Source organism: Panulirus ornatus, chromosome 46 (assembly GCF_036320965.1).
Source record: "Panulirus ornatus isolate Po-2019 chromosome 46, ASM3632096v1, whole genome shotgun sequence".
In the NCBI taxonomy this organism is placed as follows: Eukaryota; Metazoa; Arthropoda; class Malacostraca; order Decapoda; family Palinuridae; genus Panulirus; species Panulirus ornatus.
Window position 1 is genome coordinate 8,596,437 of NC_092269.1, and position 22,718 is coordinate 8,619,154.

Here is a 22,718-nt window from a genome sequence, read left to right on the forward strand (position 1 = left end):
ACCGGGGTCGACGTGCTGTCAATGGATTGAACCAGGGCATGTGAAGCGTCTGGGGTAAACCATGGAAAGTTCTGTGGGGCCTGGATGTGGAAAGGGAGCTGTGGTTTTGGTGCATTATACATGACAGCTAGAGACTGAGTGTGAACGAATGTAACCTTTGTTGTGTTTTCCTAGCGCTACCTCGCGCACATGCAGGGGGAAGGGGTTGCTATTTCATGTGTGGCGGGGTGGCGATGGGAATGAATAAAGGCAGACAGTATGAATTATGTACATGCGTATAAATGTATATGTCTGTGTGTGTATATATATGTATACGTTGAGATGTATAGGTATATATATTTGTGTGTGTGGACGTGTAGGTATATACATGTGTATGTGGGTGGGTTGGGCCATTCTTCCATCTGTTTCCTTGCGCTACCTCGCTAACGCAGGAGACAGTGACAAAGTAAAATAAATAAATAAATAAATAAGGATAAATAAGAAGAAAAACTGGAGAAAAACTGGAGGAAGTGAAGTGTTTTAGATATCTGGGAGTGGATCTGGCAGCGGATGGAACCATGGAAGCGGAAGTGGATCATAGGGTGGGGGAGGGGGCAAAAATTCTGAGGGCCTTGAAGAATGTGTGGAAGTCGAGAACATTATTTCGGAAAGCAAAAATGGGTATGTTTGAAGGAATAGTGGTTCCAACAATGCTGTATGGTTGCGAGGCGTGGGCTATGGATAGAGTTGTGCGCAGGAGGATGGATGTGCTGGAAATGAGATGTTTGAGGACAATGTGTGGTGTGAGGTGGTTTGATCGAGTGAGTAACGTAAGGGTAAGAGAGATGTGTGGAAATAAAAAGAGCGTGGTTGAGAGAGCAGAAGAGGGTGTTTTGAAGTGGTTTGGGCACATGGAGAGAATGAGTGAGGAAAGATTGACCAAGAGGATATATGTGTTGGAGGTGGAGGGAACGAGGAGAAGAGGGAGACCAAATTGGAGGTGGAAAGATGGAGTGAAAAAGATTTTGTGTGATCGGGGCCTGAACATGCAGGAGGGTGAAAGGAGGGCAAGGAATAGAGTGAATTGGAGCGATGTGGTATACCGGGGTTGACGTGCTGTCAGTGGATTGAATCAAGGCATGTGAAGCGTCTGGGGTAAACCATGGAAAGCTGTGTAGGTATGTATATTTGCGTGTGTGGACGTATGTATATACATGTGTATGGGGGTGGGTTGGGCCATTTCTTTCGTCTGTTTCCTTGCGCTACCTCGCAAACGCGGGAGACAGCGACAAAGTATAATAAAAAAAATAATAAAAATAAGAAGCAATTGTCAAAATATTTCTAACATCCAATTTCCACACTGTCACCTCCATTAGTTTTCTTATGATCTTAGCAGCATTCACCTCCTTCCAAAATATTTTCCTTTCCTCTCTCAGTTTAATCAATACTCCCTAACCAAATCTCTCATTTGCCCTCTTTTTCAGCTCTCGGACCTCTCTGTTGACCTCCCGAGACTTTCTCTTGCACTAATCCCAGTCACTTACACTTCTCCCATGCAGATATCATCTATACACTTTTTTCTCTTTCACTAGCAATCTAACATCCTCATTCCACCATTCATACTTCTAAATTCCACTTTATGCATGCCACACATTTCATGTATATACATAAGGACTATTTCCTTTAATAAACTCAACTTCCTTTGTTCCATTCTTCACTCAAATGCTCTTGGTATCTACGCAAAGGAGCCTCTTTCCATTTCTTTTACATGTCATTTACTCTTTTCATATATCAAACGCAAACTTTCCACCTGCCTCCAACAAGAAATGCTCTGACATTCCACCCCTTTCAGCATATTCACATCCAGTGATCTCAACTTTGCTATGAAGAGTAGCCTTACACATCAAGCAAGACATAGTGAACACTGAACAAAATCTCAGCACAGACAGGGACTTTGCATTTCTGGCAATGACAGCATGATCTGATAATGTCCCTCAACTCATATTACTTATTCATACACCAATCATTCCTATTTTCATACCGAACTCAAGCTCTTCCCCATTTCCATGTATGCTAAGGACTGCATGCTCCTTTATAATACCCTCAGTGCCAAATTACCCACTCTTTAATTCAGATCACTTTGTGCCAAGAGTCTCTACCTTGTATTAAAACTGCCTATGCACTCACTGAGCTCCTAAATGTCAGTCCTTTCTTCAGTTCATAAACATTAACAATCACCCACCTCTCAGGGTCTACACTCTTTCTAACCCACATCAATCTTGAGCTCACTACCTCGTACTCTTTAAAACAATATCAAAACTCCCTCTTCATAAAAGGTGCCATCCCTTCTTTTGCTCTTGTCCTCTCATAAACCTGGACTATAAGCAAATTTCTAAAGAAAGAGGGTGGCAGTATTCTTGATAATTTCAAAATTTACATAGCCCGTTATATTCCTGGTAAGGTGTATATATAATAGTGAAAAATGAGGTGAGCACATGTACAGAACATCAGAATAGGGATGAGTGTGTGGCTTCAAGAAAGATAGCAGGTATGTGAACCAAGGATTTACTTTAAAAAAATATATGATAAAAGACTGAATTGTTTGTGGCATTTATCAATCTAGAAAACATATGATAGAGTTGACAGAAATACCTTATGAAAGATACTACAACTATACATATGTAGGGCATATCGAAAGTTACTAAATGTAGTGAGGAGTTTTTACCAGCATGTATGAAAGGAGGAGGGTGAGTGGTCCCAAGTGAAGGTGGGTTTGGCCCATGGATGTATTAAGTCACTAATGCTGCTTAATCCATTTACAGTCAAGATGGTGACAAAGGTAAATGAAAGGGTCTTGAAGTGAAGGCTAGATCTACAGTATGCTGTAGTAATTGCACTCCTTTGCAAGAGTATTTCATATGAGAATGCCAGAGGAATGATTCTAATTATGTGCAGTGGGGGCATTTTGTGTGTATGGGTAGTAAGTTAATGGTAATTTCATCTCACTTCACAATTCAAGATGTAAAATGAAACATATGTGTAACAAAAAACTGTGTCCACTTGATCCTCCATAGTCTGAGGCAGTCCTTTATTATAAGCTACTCCAAAACCCTACCACTAAATATTCCACTCATTCAGAAGCTATTTTCAAATACTAATGAATTTACTTTAGATGGTATTGCACTATGTCAGTTTTTCACACCAGTTAAGCTAACAAGCTTCGTATAAACAATACATTTACCGAAGGTTTAAAACAAACAGCTGGTTCTAACCTGCTGGGAAAGGTCTGAGACCTGGTTCTTCAATGCTTCGACAATGGCATCATTATCGCTCACCAGAGCTTCAAGCATCCTTTCCAGATCTCCAACACGAGCCACTAAATCTGCATGGTCCATTAATGACTTATCTTTAGCAGAAAGTGTGGCACGTACTGCAAACAGAAAAACAAGGGGAATTCAGATCTAAAAATTATATTTCTAAAGCCTGTTTTATAAGATAAATAATGAAGTGTGAATTAGGGAAAGAGGGAGAGCATAAATAAGAAAGTAGATAAGTAAATAGGTTAAGTGCTTATATGTGTAAGAGAATGGTTACCAAAATGGCCAGCAAGCATGCTAATAGCAAAGTTCTGGTTAATAAACCCAAAGAAACATAAGTGAAATATTTGTTTTTGCTAAAACTGGTGTCTTCGACTATCATGACCATCTCCAAGAGTAGCATGGAGGATGTTGTAGACTCAAACTCTCACAAGTCTTATGACAGAGCCATCTCTGGTAGTCTAATTCATGAGTGAGGAGATCATCTGTTATTACCGTAGAAAAGCACCTTAAGAAATTCTAATCACAAAAAAGAAAATGCATGCTCTACATATGTTTATGGGAATAAATTTTGCAAAAGCATGATTTTATATTGAAGAATAAACGATACCTCTCTCTCTGATATCCTTTGAGGCTTCCATTCTCGCTGCATATTGGGTTGGAGTCCCTCCCACTCGACCCTGTTGTGTTAACTCCAACTCTTCTATCTGGTCCTTGGCAACCTGTTCAAATAGGATTCTTTTTACAATAATGGGCAAAATCATTAAATTATTGTGTGGATATAAGTGCAAGGGATAAAACCAACAAAACTGAAGGAAATGTAGGAATATCAACCCTTCATCATGACAAAAGACTTCATTTCAATCTAATATTATGTAATCTACTCATTACATGCATAACAGTGACAGTAAATGGGCAGTACAAATACAATTAAGCTTGTGTTCTAAATGAAAAAACTGACTCCTTCAAACTGATCTCACAAGTACATCTTCTCATTTCCAATATCATCATTCTTTCACAATGATGCCACATTAGTATCATCTGCTTTCTTCATTATACTACTCTTACTTTTATTTCCTTTTTAGCTGCCAGAACAATATAAATCACTATACTGTTACCTATTAATTCATCAACACACAACAATGTCATATTTCATGTGCTTGCTATTTCCTTTAATGCCAGAGCCACCAATCGTTCATCTCTGCTTAATGAAGTATTGCACTAACTGTATTCTCTCTCATACACAATCATCTAAATTTTAACCTTTTCAGTCCTAAGTATGTACAGTGCATAATTTTCAGCATAGCTTTCACTATGCATGTACATTCCAAATTTTCCTTCCCTTATCAAAAAGAAAAAATGGTTGCTCTACTCATTATAGATCTTTCTTTCTTTTTTTCTTTCAAACTATTTGCCACTTCCCGCATTAGCAAGGTAGCATTAAGAACAGAGGACTGGGCCTTTGAGGGAATATCCTCACCTGGCCCCCTTCTCTGTTCCTTCTTTTGGAAAATTAAAAAAAAAAAGAGGGGAGGATTTCCAGCCCCCCACTCCCTCCCTTTTAGTCACCTTCTATGACACGTAGGGAATACATGGGAAGTATTCTTTTTCCCCTATCCCCATGAATTAGACTACCAGAGATGGCTTTGTCATCATTACAGATATGTTATATTTTTCATATATCACTTACAAGTCTAAACAGCCCACACAAATACCCACAAGGTTCAACAACCCAAGAAAACTATGGTCAGAGGATATTGCATGTTCCCCATGTGGGCCCCCAACTCAGCTGCAGCAGCATAAATGAGATTTCTTTAGGGTTCAGACAGCAATAACAGCTGACTTACATATCTGAGTATATCAGGTGACCATGTGAAGCGATTCTAAATACAGTATTCTTGGAAGAATCAATTTCCAAGTAGACAAGTGGAGAAGAAAAAATGAGGAGGTTTGATATGATTGTACATTATTTACCTCCTTAGTAATTCTTTTACGGTGTTCTCAAGATAGGCAGGGTATTACATCATACCTGCAGATACCTTTCAGATTAGGTTCCTGTTGTTAGTCTAATGCAAGATGATAGTCTCTTCGTAGACTTAAAATTCTGGACTTCTTCAGTCTCTAATGCCAAATGACATTATAAGGCAAAACTTTTTATGAGAAGCTTTAAGCATAAAATGAAGTAATATTTTTCTGTTCCTAATTTTGCAGTCTCATGGACAATATATTTCTGAAGACACACTATCATTTATCTTAAAATAAATGAGAACATGGATATATATACTAATGTGGTGTGTGAAAGATCCATTCACACTCAACGAATAGATGAACACCAGTCAGCTAGGTGGCAAGGAAGCACTGTCTATAAGCAATGCCTTTTAGTCTTTTTTTCTTTGCATTTGCAATCAACAAGAGCACGTACTAAAATGGTCGGTCACAAATCTTTTTTACAGCATTACATATAACAGGAATTACACTACAATTTCTATTATTTCTGTGACTTTAGCCACTAAATTGGAAACTTTAAACATAGAACAGTCATTAATAATAATTCTATCGAAAAAGTTTTGCATTCAGTAAAATATCATTCACCATGATATACAAAAGAATACAAGGGTACAGCTGTAAGTGAGCTACCTTACTGTCACTATAATCTATCATTTCCATCAACATTTCTTTTGCTAATGAATGGGGGCAAAATGAATTTATATACATACACTCAACATAATTCATTAATTTCAGTATTATCATTACCATTATCATTCATGCATTTCTTGAAATTCAATAAGGAAAGGACTGTTTTTACTATGCGAGAACTTCCTATCGCCACAGGGACTCTCATCCATTTTGTCAAGATCCGAGAAGGTTTACTGTACAGTGGAACATAACGAAATACAATTTCAACATACTCACCTGAAGCTCCAAGGCAAGATTCTTGGCTAGGTGATTAAGATGATCAATTTCATCCCTCAAAGTCTTCTTTTCATCCTCCAAACCCTTTAGTAAGCCTTGTATATGATGAAGTTTCAACTGAAGGCTTTCTGTTGCCTGAGCATCAAGGAATAGTTGTTTTATGGCTGCCTTCAATTTGTCTCCATCTCTAAGATCTTGGTGCTTAAGGCTGGTGAAATTTATAAATGAATCATCCTGATTCAGCAAATGACTGAGGTTCTCTGAGAAATCATCAAGATCTTGATGAGTTAACTGTTTGAACAAATGTGAGTGTGATGACTGGTTTTCCATATTTGCGTCACCCTCTTCTAAGGGTGGAATATCTATGGTGCTTTTTGTAGATTTCTTTCTATCACCGAAACAACCTGATTGAACTTCATCTAAAGATCTAATGGGATGTGGCATGTCTTTCTCCTTTTCATGACTATGATGATCATGTGATTGACTGGTTTCACTAAGGTGAGGCTGACTAAAATCAGAGTTTGTTTCCCTCATGCTGTCACCTTCCATTTCCCCTCTAAGAGTGTGAGAAGAAAGTTCTTGTTTCTCAGAAAATGCAGAATGCATGAATATCTTTAGCATTCCTGCTGAAGCTTGCAATGAGATTGTTAATTCCTGAACTTCCTTCTCCAAATTTTCAACAACAACACGGTCCCAACGGCCCTTCAGAATAGACATTAACTGTGGGTAGGATTTGGTAAGTATAGAACGAACTTGTTCATCTTTATCTACATCATCTAACATTCCTTCACTCATGGCAGTACTATCTAAGACAGATCCAGAATTGCTAGTTAATTCTGTATCTTCATTTGGATCAGGATAGACTGTCTTACCCATGAGACCTGTTGACAGGGCACTGTCTTCTGTGAACATATTTAGTTGACTAGCTTCATTATCCTCAGGCATATAATCAGACAAAAATGAGAGATCTAAGACCTTCCCAGAAGACATTTCTGGTTGATGTATAACACCATGGTCCTCAGTATTTTCATTATATACTTTATGATCTTGAGACTTGTGTGTGTAGGTTTCTGCTACACTGTAGTAGTGCAGCAGCTGCAGTGTTACATGTGACAGGAGACCTACTGTTTTCTTGTACCAGTCCCTGGAAGGTTTCAGATAGTGTGTATTAAAGCTCTTGTCTTTGAAAAAAGAAATTTTCATGAAGGATTTATCATATTGTACCTGACAAAAAGAACATTCACATACAACAGTCCTTAGATACAACTTCCAATTACTAAAATGTTAATGTTAATCTGAATAGGTACATAACAATAAAACAGTGCACTGTAGCAGTGAATATAAAATGCACAAACCTGTCACTGTAGAGGCTCTGGAGGTGTCGCTGGAATAGGAGAGAGTTAACATCAGTAGCAGGTTCTATTATCTTGTGAAGCTTGTCATTTTCATCTTCCAGCTACGTAAGAAGACAAGCAGGGGGACATCAACACGTACCAAAAGCACACGAGTGAAGGAGGTCACAAGGTTAGTACTATTGAACAAGGAGTTAATCTGACTAAAGTGGGTACACCATACATTACAATAACACTGGATGCATCATACAGATAATACCACACATTAAACATTACTAAACATTCTACAATTATTGACACAATCTTTACAATACAACAAGAAAAAATTAAGGTCCAAGCAATCCAAACCACATGAAGTTCTACGTGAGATAAATCATGTATACATACTGGAACAATTGCAAAAAAATAATTGTATATCTTAAGATAATACTAACAAAAAACAAAATTGTGCATAATAAGATACTCGAAATGTCTATGACAAAAAAAAAAGGTATTTCAGGACAGAAACAAACACAAACTGAATCAAATCCACAATTAAAGAAACCCAGACAATACAGTAATAGGCATCATTAAATAATGAATCTTGTGAACACAAAAAAGCCATGATGTGAGAAAACACTACTCTTTCTACAGTGCAACCATAAAAGAAGCTAAAACCAAATGACATGCTATGTGTATGAAAATGCTGGTTTGAAGAAAAAAATCTAAGGTTACTTAAAATTGAGAGTACAAGGCAACAAAATATATCTTATAATACAACTGAGGTTCTTGTGAGACTCCTTCCATGTGTCCATATCTTTAAGTTTACCTTATATCTACATATAACTCAGAATTAAGACAAACTCTCTATGTGCTCTCCATCAATACATCTATATCCCTCTCCCCCACTACACCACTTCCCACATACATCAGTCCCTTATCTCCTTTGTGCTCTTCCATTTCTAATATCTCAACTGGATTTCCACATCTATGTATCATTCATGCATTTACTCCATCATGCCCACAGCCTCACTCTTTAAATTATAAAGCATTCTTTTTAATGATTTAACTATGCATTTCAAGTTTTCTGCCTTTCATGTAGCATCTCTGCAGTATCATAAATGTTCTAGGTTTCTACACATTGTATCTCATTCACTCTTACTACTTCACATTTCTGCATATTTGTACCTAAAACTGTACTTATTCTTTTAACTTGTATATACCAATTGAGTTTGGTAAAGTGTGTGAAGAAGAAAGTTAAGAGTAAATGTGAATAAGAGCAAGGTAATTATTAGGTACAGTAGGGTTGAGGGTCAAGTCAATTGGGAGGTGAGTTTGAATGGAGAAAAACTGGAGGAAGTAAAGTGTTTTAGATATCTGGGAGTGGATCTGGCAGCGGATGGAACCATGGAAGCAGAAGTGGATCATAGGGTGGGGGAGGGGGCGAAAATTCTGGGAGCCTTGAAGAATGTGTGGAAGTCGAGAACATTATCTCGGAAAGCAAAAATGGGTATGTTTGAAGGAATAGTGGTTCCAACAATGTTGTATGGTTGCGAGGTGTGGGCTATGGATAGAGTGGTGTGCAGGAGGATGGATGTGCTGGAAATGAGATGTTTGAGGACAATGTGTGGTGTGAGGTGGTTTGATCGAGTAAGTAACGTAAGGGTAAGAGAGATGTGTGGAAATAAAAAGAGTGTGGTTCAGAGAGCAGAAGAGGGTGTTTTGAAATGGTTTGGGCACATGGAGAGAATGAGTGAGGAAAGGTTGACCAAGAGGATATATGTGTTGGAGGTGGAGGGAACGAGGAGAAGAGGGAGACCAAATTGGAGGTGGAAAGATGGAGTGAAAAAGATTTTGTGTGATCGGGGCCTGAACATGCAGGAGGGTGAAAGGAGGGCAAGGAATAGAGTGAATTGGAGCGATGTGGTATACCGGGGTTGACGTGCTGTCAGTGGATTGAATCAGGGCATGTGAAGCATCTGGGGTAAACCATGGAAAGCTGTGTAGGTATGTATATCTGCGTGTGTGGACGTATGTATATACATGTGTATGGGGGGGGGGGGTTGGGCCATTTCTTTCGTCTGTTTCCTTGCGCTACCTCGCAAACGCGGGAGACAAAAAAAAAAAAAAAAAAAAAAAAAAAAAAAAGCATATATTCAACATTCAATTTTCCATCACTTCAGCAAAACTCTTTTCACAGTTGCCTATCTCAGAATCTATTTCTGATCAATATACCTGATTCATACATTCAGTTTCAATCACTTACACTTTCCTGTCACTTCTCTTTTGCAGATTTTGCAGTTTCCTTTGCTATCACTCTTTTCCCTAACTCTGTCATAAAAATTCATGACTTTGGAATATGGTCATTCACCAACAAAAATTTTAAAATCCTGTTTCTTTACATCACCCTTTCCCTTAAACCTAAATGTACTTCTAGCTACACTAATATCGTACCATTCAGGAGTGCAATTCATAAATATAAGTGCATAACCCACCCCAAACTGACACCAAACACACATTTCACCATCTGGTGCAACAAGCACTACTCTCTTTACAAAAATCATGCAATACCTCCTTTAATCTCTTCCAAGCTTCAAATGCTCAAAAAATACCTAACCATCATAATCAATCTCTCTCTCTCTCTATCTGAAGCAACAAGTTTCCATATATGTCTATGACTATGAAGCATTTATTCCATACATCCTCATTCTGAAGTTTGTTAGAAACCACATACACCCAAAACCACAGGTGTTCTCCCTCTCTATCAATAGTTTATCACAGATCTACCTTGATACCATTAACATACTCTTCATACCTATCCGTTACAGCAATGAGCAAAAACCTCCTTCACTTCAGCTCCAGCTATAATTCGAAAGACTCTCACAGACTGCAACTCTCAAGAATTCTCTTTAAACTTCAACTGATGCATAAAATTACACACTACAGGAAATAAAGTATAAATCATGTCTCTCCCAAAACAAGAATTGACTTTTTGATAGAATATGATAAGATTTAGAAAACTTTAAAATGAAAAATCATGTACTGAATCCACACTTAGAAGTAAAGAAAAAAAAATAAATTTAATTAGTTTCTGTATGGGGAAAAATCTGTTTAGTGCAGGAAATTATTTTTGAAATATACTTCTCCCCAAATCATATGCTTCTACTTGAAAACATAATGGAGCACTGCTAAGCTTAGATTAAACAAAAATTGCAGAAAGAACAGTTTAGGCATAAACATGTAGGTTTTGAAGCCTGTAAGCATCTGAGCAACACTTAATCAATGCGAGTTAAAATAATATTTTACCCCCGAAAAAAAGAGGTGTAACCATGAGGAACATCCTTCTTTGACCATCAAAAAACATATAAGGCAAGCTGATGCTCATTCACAGGGACTTAATGACCAGAGAGCATGATAAAATGGCAGGGCACAACAATCTGCCATCACCTAATTCGACACCTACATTTCTCACCTGTGGACTTATGAGCTTCTGAGAGCACATCCACACGAAGCAGGAGGATTTCACATCAATATTCTCAAAACTACATTACTTTCCAAGACAGTATAAAAGTAATTTTCCTAGAAAAAAAAATGTCTTTATCTTATCAAAAAGAGAAACAATATAAAAGTAAATCTAGCACTGGAAAATCTAAGAACAAGCTACCACACCAACAATGGATAAAAGCAGGCTATGCTGCCACCACAAACTTTAACATTTATTCTTCCACCTTAAATGTGAATGAAATGATAATAACTTTACTTTTATTGTATCAAATCAACATAATCTTCACATGTTCTTCATCAGCAACACTGATACAGATATTTCACATACTGTATATCAGACAACGGTGGTAATGGTGGCAACAACTACACATTCTGCATCATGACCCCCTTTTTCATCCTGAAAAGTAATGGAACTGATGCCCTACTTCTACTAAGAACTTAAAACTGAAATAGTGGCATGAAATCTCAATCCATATGTGTATGGGTGAAGTGGATGTCAAAGCAGTTGAAGACTTCTTAAAAGAAAAACTTGGGGAACAAAACCAAAATATATGATTATCCTTCATGAAAAATTGACCCTCATTTAGGATCATCCTCTTCTGAAGAAAGCACACCCAGGGCCACACAAGGAAAGCCAACCGTATCCTAACATTTATCATCAAACTATAGCATTTGTTGAATACTAAAAACCTCTAATGTTAATGTCAATCAGCAAGCGGGTGCCCATACAATCCAGGTAAATGCCATCTACCTTTCACCATCAACTACACAGGACAGGATGGGCTATGTCCTAAGCAACTTTATGGGATATTCTGGAGTTTTTTGAATCCTGACTCAACATAAAGAATTATACTCTGAGGGAGAAATATTCTGGGAGTACCAAAAGAGGTTTATCCTCATATTCAATCACATATTCTTTGGGGATTGATTAATTTTTTCCCTTTATGGGTGATCTTCAAAGATAAACAGATTTTCATGTCCAGAGGAATGATGAATTTCACAACCTCTTCTTCCTGAGATCAAGGTTTTATGAGGATATCAGACACTGAAAAGCCACACTGCTCACACAACTCACCAATAAAAAAGATCCGAGACAATAACTCCTATTTAGGGAAAGATGTGGAAACCATAAGGTCTCCTTAGAATATTAGGATCTCCATGGTCCACTCCATAAGGGGCCAGTGATATACATGCAAGAATATTAGGATCTCCATGGTCCACTCCATAAGGGGCCAGTGATATACATGCAGACCCCATAGGCAAATGCTACAGTAAAGAACTCTTACATGAAGCAGTAACATCACTGGCCTTATTCTTGTCACTAAAAAGACCAGGGAAAAACTCTAAACATATGAAATGAGCTTAACTAACTTTCTAGTTCCTCCTAGTTAAGATTCAAAAGACTCGCAAACAGGATGCTACTGTCTTCAAGTGGGCAATCCCAGTGAGTGATATACCTTTCAACCCTAGAAACATGTGTTCCAACATCTTACAGCATAATTTAGTATTGTCCCTAGCCTTAAATGTGCCCAGCAACACTCAGGTCCATACACAATACCTCCACCATTAAATATTGGTGGAAAAACAAACTAAGCAAAATTATGAGACAAAAGCCTATAAGATAAGATGCAGAAACATTAAAGACATAAAATGTGATAGTAAGGTCAATTATATCAAAGTCCATTAATGCATCCAATTTGTGATAACCAATGATGACAGCATTTTCAGGCATACCATTCCTTAATAAAACATACTTACAACTTAAGCCCTGTAAACAAAATAAATGAAATTTGATACTGATGAGAAATTCAGAAAGGTGAAAACCAAAGTAGACAAACCACTAACCACATCAAGTTACAGATGATCAGCACAAACAGTGCCATAGCGAGCAAATGATTTAATCACAATTCATTTACTTGGATATCTGTGCCCTCACAAATTACCTAAGTCTGGATGGAATACTCAATGGTCAATATGTCCCCAGAAGCAAGCAACTGCTCACCTTACATATTCTGTAATGGTTGAAGGAGGTGAATCCTAATGGATATACCTTAGTATGTGGTATGAACATTTTTAATCCTCAACAAGTAAGTGCTATCTCTCAGATGTTCAAGGTCTCTGTCTACAGATATGAAATAAAAGCTTGCTGTACAATCAAAATAAGCATAGAAAAACAAAAAACAGTGCATAAAAGAATAACATATGGGTTTTGAGTAGTGGGAAACTTCTGCAAAATGACATAGAAAACTGAAGATCCATGGGTTCCAAAAAGCTATCCTATGGTACATGACAACTTTTGCTATCACTAACGACCATAAATCAGTAATTATCCCCATCACTAAGTGAAAATGAAGGTGTGTTATGTTGATACTGACCACAAACACAAGGTGTCAAATGACTTCATCCATTACTGCCAACACAATTTTTAGAGAGCATTTGTGCAAGAACCTAAGAGCTAGCTGGGTTTACTGCATCTGCAGTCTGTCTCTGCTCAAAAAAACATCTCTCTAGCAATCCAAGCTCTTTTTCCTAAGCCTTCCTTAATGAAATGGAAAAAAATGGTTCATAAATGTGAGAGATGGCTATGGGCTTTGCCCTTGGCCACTTTACTGACATAATCGGTACCATCACAGACAATGCAATCCTTTTAAAATGCATGGACCTTTCAGCATAGGAACTGAAGAAAATATTCTTCGAAAAGAAAGCTAGAATACTTACTTCTAACAAAAAAAGGGTGGAGATCTTACCATCAATATTGTGCTTTACGATATTACAATTAGTATGATGAAACAGTGACTTTAGCAAAATGTCATTCAGATACTATGCATTCATCTTTTAAAGTTCCAAGGTCATAGGATTACGTGACAACTTATCAAATACCTATGCAGCATCAAACTGCTTCAAGAATCATTCTGCAATAGACAGATATATGCAGTGATCCGTTTTATCAAAAATATCTTCTGTCAATGAACAAACATCCCTAATACATTCACACATGGCCAATGAAAGTAAGAAAAAACTGAGACATAACTTTAAGGACCGAACTCAATATTCAATACTCTATCACTCTTTAACACTTCATTTAAGCTTAATAACCTTCCTGGAAAATATCTGCTCACACTGTTGAAACATCAGAATTAAACATCATCTTAAGGCTATATCAAGGCTACTTCACACTTCACTTGTGCAATATTCTACATCTAAGACTGCAAGCAAGAGAAACTACACCATGTGTTATTCTCTGGCAAAGCATGAGATATATGCCTCAAAACCCAACCAGTAGAACACAAGAATCTTACAGATATAAGTAAAGACACTAAATATTGAATCGAAGAATATAAAAGCTTTGAGGATAAGACTGATAGATTAATGATATCTAACCACTTTGATAAGATGATGTAGAGGACACTCTGAAAGGAGCAACATGCTTGTCTCTTCATACTATCAACAACTCAAAGACTAAGAACTGGAATAAAAATATGGGGCAGCAACTTGCACTCCTTATGTTCTGCCTCTGCAATAACTAGGGCAACTTGCATTCCTTTTGTTCTGCCACCTCCTGCATCAATGAGGTACTGCCAGGACACAGACAAAGAAAGGCCACATCCTCTCACATCCATATGAAAGCTGTCCTGTGTAATGCATCGAAACCACAGCACACAATCCATATCCAAGCCCCACAGACCTTTTCATGGTTTACCCTGAACATTTCAAATCCCCTGGTTCAGTCCACTAACAGTGTGTCAACCCTATTATACCACATTGTTTCAATTCACTCTATTCTGTGCATGCCTTTCACCTTCCAGCATGTTCAGCCCCCAATCACTCAAAATCTTTCTCAGTTCATCCTTCCATTTCTAATTTGGTCTCTGGGTTCTCCTTGTTCCCTCCACTTATGACACATGTATCCTCTTTCTCAACAATAGATGTACTCTTCATTATTCATCCAAATAAATATTAGTTAAGAAAAAAGCAGAGCTGATCTATCTTCCAAAATATTCGTTCCTGTGATGGTGTGGACTTATGTTTTAATTGAAAACTACTAAACTTTCTGTCCTCATCAGGAACAAAATCCAAATAATACAGGATGGTATGCATTTAATGGGGAAGAAAAATTCCTTCCCAACTATGACAAAAAATTATTCATTCCTGTAAAGGATCCAAGGAGCAATGTGACTAAATGAATTCCTGACAAGCAAACCTCCCCCTTCCAGGAAAAGTAAAAATCCCAAAGTACTGATATAAACCATTATCAAAGTAAGGCTTGCCTTATTGTTTCCTAAACCATGCTAACTGTTTTCAACATTGCAAATGAATATCTAAAAGTGATTCATACTTTCAATGATAGACATTTCTCATCTTAATGTTTCTCATTATTTGCTGTTAACAGGACTGTCATCCAACAGCAGCTCCTGAAACTTTTGGTTACCCTTTACCTGGAAGGCTCCATCTCCTTTGTCTCTCTTTTCTTCCCCGTTACTTTGAGAAATATAAGATGAGAATTTAACTCTCTGTAGGTCTGTATCTCATCATCCCAAACAATGATGCACAAATGCAGCAAATGAACACGAAGTTGTATATTCGTGATGAACAAGGCTCTAAAGAACACTAGCTGCTAATCACTATCAACTATTAATCACAGGCTAACTTAATTCCACAGAAATAAGCCTCACAAAAAAATTCTGACACAATTTCAAATGTTAAGGACATGAATTCAGTACATATCACTAGCCTCCCAATGAAGGCACACACAAATTGCTCAGGTCCAGTTTCTCTCAACATCTTCATACAAATGGAAGTAGATTTGACATTTTTGGTTACTCTTGGGCTGAACAAGCTGACAAAAATACTACCACACCATTTGTTTAAATCATCACTGTTCGACAGCCTTAAAAAAACTCCTGTCTTCCAAACATATTACCTGCTGACAGAAATCACTTTCAACAATACCATTTAGCCTGTTAACCCTTACAAGGAATCTCCAACTTTCTGGAGTAGCTGCTACTTCAGCAGACACTTAATTACCTTGGACTGGTGTCCAGCACACTAAATGTAACCCTAAAATAAATTGATGGATCTCTTGCTAGCTGTTCCACAAGTGTGTCACCAAGTAAACATTAGCCTGGTGTTAATGCCACATCAATTGAGGTATTAGGCTACAATGAAGCTATATCAGAACATTCAGTGCTACTACACAGTTCTGAAATATATTCATTTATTTATGTCACCTTGTACGACTAATAGATGAAGACCAATGAAAGATGTATCACTTATTTGCCTTGGACTGGTGTCCAGCACACCAAATGTAACACAAAATAAATTGTTTAAGCTCTTGCTAGCTGTTCCATAAGAGTGGCACCAAGTGAACATTAGCCTGGAATTAATTCCACATCAATTGAGGTATTAGGCTACAATGAAGCTATATCAAAACAGTCAGCACTACTACATAGTTCTGAAATACAGTAAACTCTCGATTCAATGGACCCTGATATAACAAATTTTGGATTTAACAGACCAGGCAAATAATAATACATTAATCAATAATAACCTCAAAAAAAAAGAAAAAATTCAAAATCTCTAATGCCGCATCATGCACATTTCATAGCACACTTGTTTTTGGTAGCATGGGGTACACCTGTTTTGTTTCAGTCTCAGACTGTCATGCTATCATGCGGTACGGTTGTATACAGAGATTTGCGACTTTATTCATTACATAATTTTGCAATCCATACAATTCAAAATGGCATAAATGATTTTTTTTTTTTGCTGTCTCCCGCGTTTGCGAGGTAGCGCAAGGAAACAGACGAAAGAAATGGCCCAACCCACCCCCATACACATGTATATACATACGTCCACACACGCAAATATACATACCTACACAGCTTTCCATGGTTTACCCCAGACGCTTCACATGTCTTGATTCAATCCACTGACAGCACGTCAACCCCGGTATACCACATCGCTCCAATTCACTCTATTCCTTGCCCTCCTTTCACCCTCCTGCATGTTCAGGCCCCGATCACACAAAATCTTTTTCACTCCATCTTTCCACCTCCAATTTGGTCTCCCTCTTCTCCTCGTTCCCTCCACCTCCGACACATATATTCTCTTGGTCAATCTTTCTCATCTTTCTCTCCATGTGCCCGAACCATTTCAAAACACCCTCTTCTGCTCTCTCAACCACGCTCTTTTTATTTCCACACATCTCTCTTACCCTTACGTTACTTACTCGATCAAACCACCTCACACCACACATTGTCCTCAAACATCTCATTTCCAGCACATCCATCCTCCTGCACACAACTCTATCCATAGCCCATGATAGAGGAGGTAAAAGAAAGCGTGTGATCTGTATAGTGCATTAATGTATATTGTATATGTATTAAAAAATGACCCATAGGTTACATTCAATTTAACAGACTTTCAACATTAATGGATACCTCCTCCCCCATATTAATCCATTAAATCAAGGGTTTACTGTAAGTTCATTTACTTGTGGCACCATGTACAAATAGGAGATGAAGACCAACAAAGCATGTATCACTTTTGTGCATTATCACTCTGCAGTCTACAAAAGCAAGAGGCCATTAAACACATGCTTCATTGCACTAAATGCACAAAGCAGTGTGCCTTCATACATGAACTGCACCTAGGCAAAGGATTTGTGAGTTTATTTCATCTAGTGACTACTGCTGTTAACATGGCAAACTGTTCAAATGGAGTGATGACAGCTAACTACTGGTGAATGGTCGTTATGTAGTACATTGTGCTATCATACAATCAAGGGCATTTTTTCATATCTAGGTCCAAATATGCCAAGACAAAAAACCAAGAAGCACATGTATTCTTAGTTTTTCACTAAATGGATACTGCAAATATCCAGAAGAGGACAATATCAATAACAAAATAATAATCTTGAAAAAAGCATTATGAAAATCACTGTAACAATACATTTTACAAAGTTCCAAAACTTTGTGCAAAGCTCAACAGCCTTGAAAATCATTCAGTTATATAAACAGGAACCCTTTAAAAGCGAATCAAAATTCAAATGACAAATGGGAATACATGTACAAGGAAACTACATCATGCATGGAAACACTAAATAGAGTCATGCTCTTGTTTTCACTATTCCTACACTGCAAAACAAGCTGCTTAGCTGTATTTCAGATTGGATGCATTTAAAAATCTATAAACAACACCATTTTTACATGTGACAATAAATCATTTCATTCAGACACCCCTTTCAAGTGCAGTCTCTTACTCTGTTTTTCTACTCCTATCAATCCCTTAAATCACTCTGCATTCCCTTAACTTTTACAGATTCAATTTTTCTTCATCACCTTTCCTTAAATTCACACTATCTTAGTACTACTCCCTTTACTTATCACCCAATGCTTCCATATCATCATGCTTTTATATTCTTATTCTTCTCTATATATTTTCCTTCACATCCAACCTCTTTCAAAATTCAATTTCAACTGATTTCCCTGTATTCAGCGTTTTTATTACCATATCTTGGTATTGCCTTATTAATGCAGAAAACGGCAAAAGAGTGTGAAAGATACGAAAAGATCTTGGAGTGCATTTCAATGTATGTTGAACCTCATTATACCAGAGATGCATGAAACAGAACTATCCACAAACCGACACCAGCAGGAATAACCTTTTCTCTGTGCAACTTGTTCACATTTTTCCTGCATTTTCAAGGGTGAGTTTGGAAAAGACAAAGAAATCACCTTACTCACATCCACTGTTACATGCAATACAACAAAACCACAACCTCCTATCTACAACTGACCCCACAGTAGTTACCCATCAATGCTTCATTTGCCCTGGTTCAGTCCATTGACAGCACATCATCCCCTGTATACCACATTGCTCCAGTTCACTAACCCTCCATACATGCCTTACACCCTCCAGAAATCAAGCCCTAAACTCTCAAAACCTTTTCCGCACTGTGCTTCTATCTCCAATTCAGTCTATCTTTCTCCTTGTCCCTCCACTTCTGACAAATATAGCTACTTTGTTGATCCCTCCTGACTTACTCCTTTCATATCTCCTTAACATTTTTTTCAACCATACTCTATCATTTCTTACTCGATCAACCCTCCTTTCACCACATACTGTCCTTAAACATTTAATTTCCAGCATTCACCCTCCTCCATATTTTTGTACCTACTGAATATGCCTGACACCACATACAACACTGGTGGGACTACTGCACCATCTAACATGCCCATCTTTGCCCTCACAGACAGTGACCTATTTTTCCACACATTCCTTAATGCACCCAAGACTTCAGCCCCTCACCCATCCTATGATTCACTTCAGCTCCCATGGTTCCATGTGCTGCCTTGTCCACTCCCAAGCATCTAAAACTCTTCACTTACTTCAAGTTCCCTCCATTCAAACTCACATCTAACTTACCTGTCTCTATGCACTGCTAAACCTATAAACCTTCATTTTATTCCTATCTACATGCAACTTTTTCCTTTCACACATTCTCCCAAACTCAGAAATCAAATTGTACAGTTTCATACCAGAATCTGCCACCAGCATCATGCCATCAGCAGTGTTAGTGACTTACCTCCTAACCCCCATCCCTATCCGACTACAGACCTGAGCCCCATCCCTATCCAACTACAGACTTGTCCATCTTCCCAAAACCCATACATTCACTTCCCTCACTAGCCCATCCATAAACAGATTAAACTACACTGACATCATACACCCCTACTATAGATGCACCTTCACTTAGAACTACTCATGATTCTCTCTTTCTATTTGCACACATGCTTTACTCTCATGATAAAAACTCCATACTGCTTTTAATGACTTTCCTTTCACACCAAACATTCATCATGGCTTTCTCAAGATCCATACATGCTACCTACAAATCTTTGTTCCTCTAACTATCTGTCACACAAATTCCTAAAAGCAGACACATGATACACACATCCTCTTTCTGCTACATGGATGCAAGTCGTGGGTCCTACATGCTAAAGCATGGAAGAAGGTGGAATTGTTGGATATAAACTACATGAGGACATCATGTAGCATGAGTAGGGTTGACTGAATAAGGAATAACACTGGGAAAGAGAGATGTGGTAGAAAAAGTGTGTTTGAAAGAGCTGAGCAGTGTGTGCTGCAATAGTTTGGACATGTGGAAAAGATGATTAAGGACATACCGAATAAAAAAATATATCTTCAAAAGTGGAGGGAACAAGGAGGAGGGAGAGACTGATGACAAGATGGATTAAGGCTGTAATATATATAATCATGATGTCTAAAAATGGTTCTGGATAAGCAATCATACTCTGTTGCATTGAGAGGACCACTAGATATACATATTTAGAAAAAACGAACTGCTTCAAACAATAACCATCTATTTGCTCTATTATGTATCTATCCCAATGCCTATCTCTCATCATTACATGTGCCCCCAAGTTCAGGTGTGGATCAGGCACACAAAGCCTCACAAATCAATCATACATATCCTGAACCCATGCCTAGTGTATTAAAAAGAAAAACGAATTTTTACACTTACAAAAATGCTCCTAAAATGCTTCTTTGCTTTTCACTTATCAAACCAAGTTAATTCATCAACATAGATGCTCTGAATTCACATCACCTTATTACACAAAATTCGTCTGCTGCATTTGTCCCAAGTCATCCTTTTAGGTTCCTCCTACAAAATATCCTTGGCCTGATACAATTTTCATACTGCACCTATCCATCTCTCCTGAAGTCTTTCCCTCCTGTACCCAATAACCTATATAAAATCATATCTTGGAAGTAAAAAGCAAATCATATAAGCATGTGAAAAATGCAACTAATTATTATGAGTAATCCTTTGCTCATCAACAGCATACCAGTGTCATTCTGTTCAAGCGTATACATTACCTATAAAAATAATTCAGATAAAAAGATACAAGCAAAAGAATTTTGTGAAAAAAAAATCATATATCAATAACCACACAGATGAGCCTTAACTGTCATCATGAACATTGTAAAATCATGTGAAATATATATTTTTCAACACTTCCTATGTTTAATATCTGAATGATTAAAGCAAGACAGCAACAGCTTCCCAAACACATATACAGAAATATAAAGCCATGGCACACCAAGCAGCAAGCATCAAGTACCTTTGTAACCTTAATTTTGATGTTCTCAACCTCAGAGCACAATGCGTTTGAGATGCAAGACCTAATATTTAGGTCATGGTCAATCTGAGCACGAAGCTGTTCCACTTCATCATCTAAGGCCATCTGACTCCCAGAAGCATGCACAGATGATAGCATTAAATGATGCTCCAAAAGAAAATCATACAATGTATAAGAAAAAAAATAAGAAAAAAAAGAAAGATCTGAAAATTTCTCAAATAATGAGCATAATCTGGTCAATGAAGAGGGACAGATGTTAATGATCTAAACTAGTGTCAGTTAGCTGATTTCACTACCTTTACCTCAACACATAATAATTTTATGAAAACCTGTCACCTTTAATTTGACTATGGTATTTGTTACTCTTAAACAAATTCCAAGCTCCTCCGAATCACATACTGGATGACCTAACACACCTGGAATTTGTGTGTCAAGTTGGAACCTTTTCTCACAATTATAAATTTTATGTGATATTACTACATTTCTGCATGCTTTGTAATTTACAGCCTGTAATAATACAATAATGGAACAAAGAAAAGATATATTTACAAACACCTTAACTATGGTAGATCACTGTGACACATATTAAGACAAGATAATAAATGGCTTTTCATCGACAGAGATACCCGAGCAAAACTGATAACATGCCAATAAATTGTCTTGTATGCATATGTATATACAAATATTTCCATAAGGCAAGATCAGTGTGCCCTTGCAATTGTTCACTTCTTTAAATTTCAAGCTGTCACATGCCCTCCCATCATTATGAGACTTTTCTATTCTACTCCTTGCTATGTCTACTATATGTATCATTCTATTTCTCCATTAGGAAATGTTCCACATCTAACAGAAATCTGAAAGCTAGTGGATGACAAGGAAACAGAGGGCAAAATTGGGTAGCCCAGGGTACCTGGCAGAGAGAAAACTGGGGAAAAGCATGCCCAGTTGCATACTGAGAGAGGAATGGTGACTACGAATACATCATTTAAAAAAATCAAATACATTAGTATGGTACATCAGGGCGAGTTAAGTTAGGGTTCACTGAGTATCACTGGATTATCTTTTAACAGAGAGGCATGCAGAGGACAGGTTGTTGAATGCGAACATTCCAAGAAGGGGAGCAGATGGAATGTCTGATCATTTCTTGGAGGTGAATGTGGAAACTCGCGGGAAATGGCGAATAGTTTAAAAGAAAAGAAAGAAAAGAGAAATGACAAATGTGTGAAAGACATGGTGAAAATGAGCGAGCTTGGACAAGAGGCCTGTGTGCCAAGATACGAAGAGGGATTAAGTGGAAAAAGACACAAGGTAAAAGGAAATGAAACATGAAACATTAACACAAATGATATTTGTGGTCTTACAAAGCTTAAAGAGGTTGCAAAGCTTCAATGGTCATTGGTTTCTGGGGAACATGAGACAAGAAGCTTTTGAAGTTAGAATAATTATCAACACCACTTTAGAAAGCAAATTCCCTTAAAGATTTTTAAAAGCAGAGGGGGAAAAAATTC

At 37.6% G+C, this 22,718-nt stretch overlaps 1 protein-coding gene across 8 annotated transcripts in view; it reads right to left on the reverse strand.

Moving 5' to 3' along the window:
- LOC139763124 (uncharacterized) overlaps positions 1–22,718 on the reverse strand; it is a 273,587-nt gene that overhangs the window by 110,902 nt on the left and 139,967 nt on the right. For 7 of the 8 annotated variants that reach the window (XM_071688804.1, XM_071688809.1, XM_071688806.1 and 4 more), the window contains 5 exons: positions 21,193–21,315; positions 7,565–7,593; positions 6,210–7,353; positions 3,907–4,018; positions 3,252–3,409 (listed from right to left, as the gene is read on the reverse strand). In XM_071688804.1, coding sequence (XP_071544905.1) covers positions 3,252–3,409; positions 3,907–4,018; positions 6,210–7,353; positions 7,565–7,593; positions 21,193–21,315 — 1,566 coding nt within the window. Of the gene's footprint in view, positions 1–3,251; positions 3,410–3,906; positions 4,019–6,209; positions 7,354–7,564; positions 7,666–21,192; positions 21,316–22,718 lie in introns of all 8 variants that reach the window. The other variant, XM_071688803.1, reaches the window with a different exon arrangement.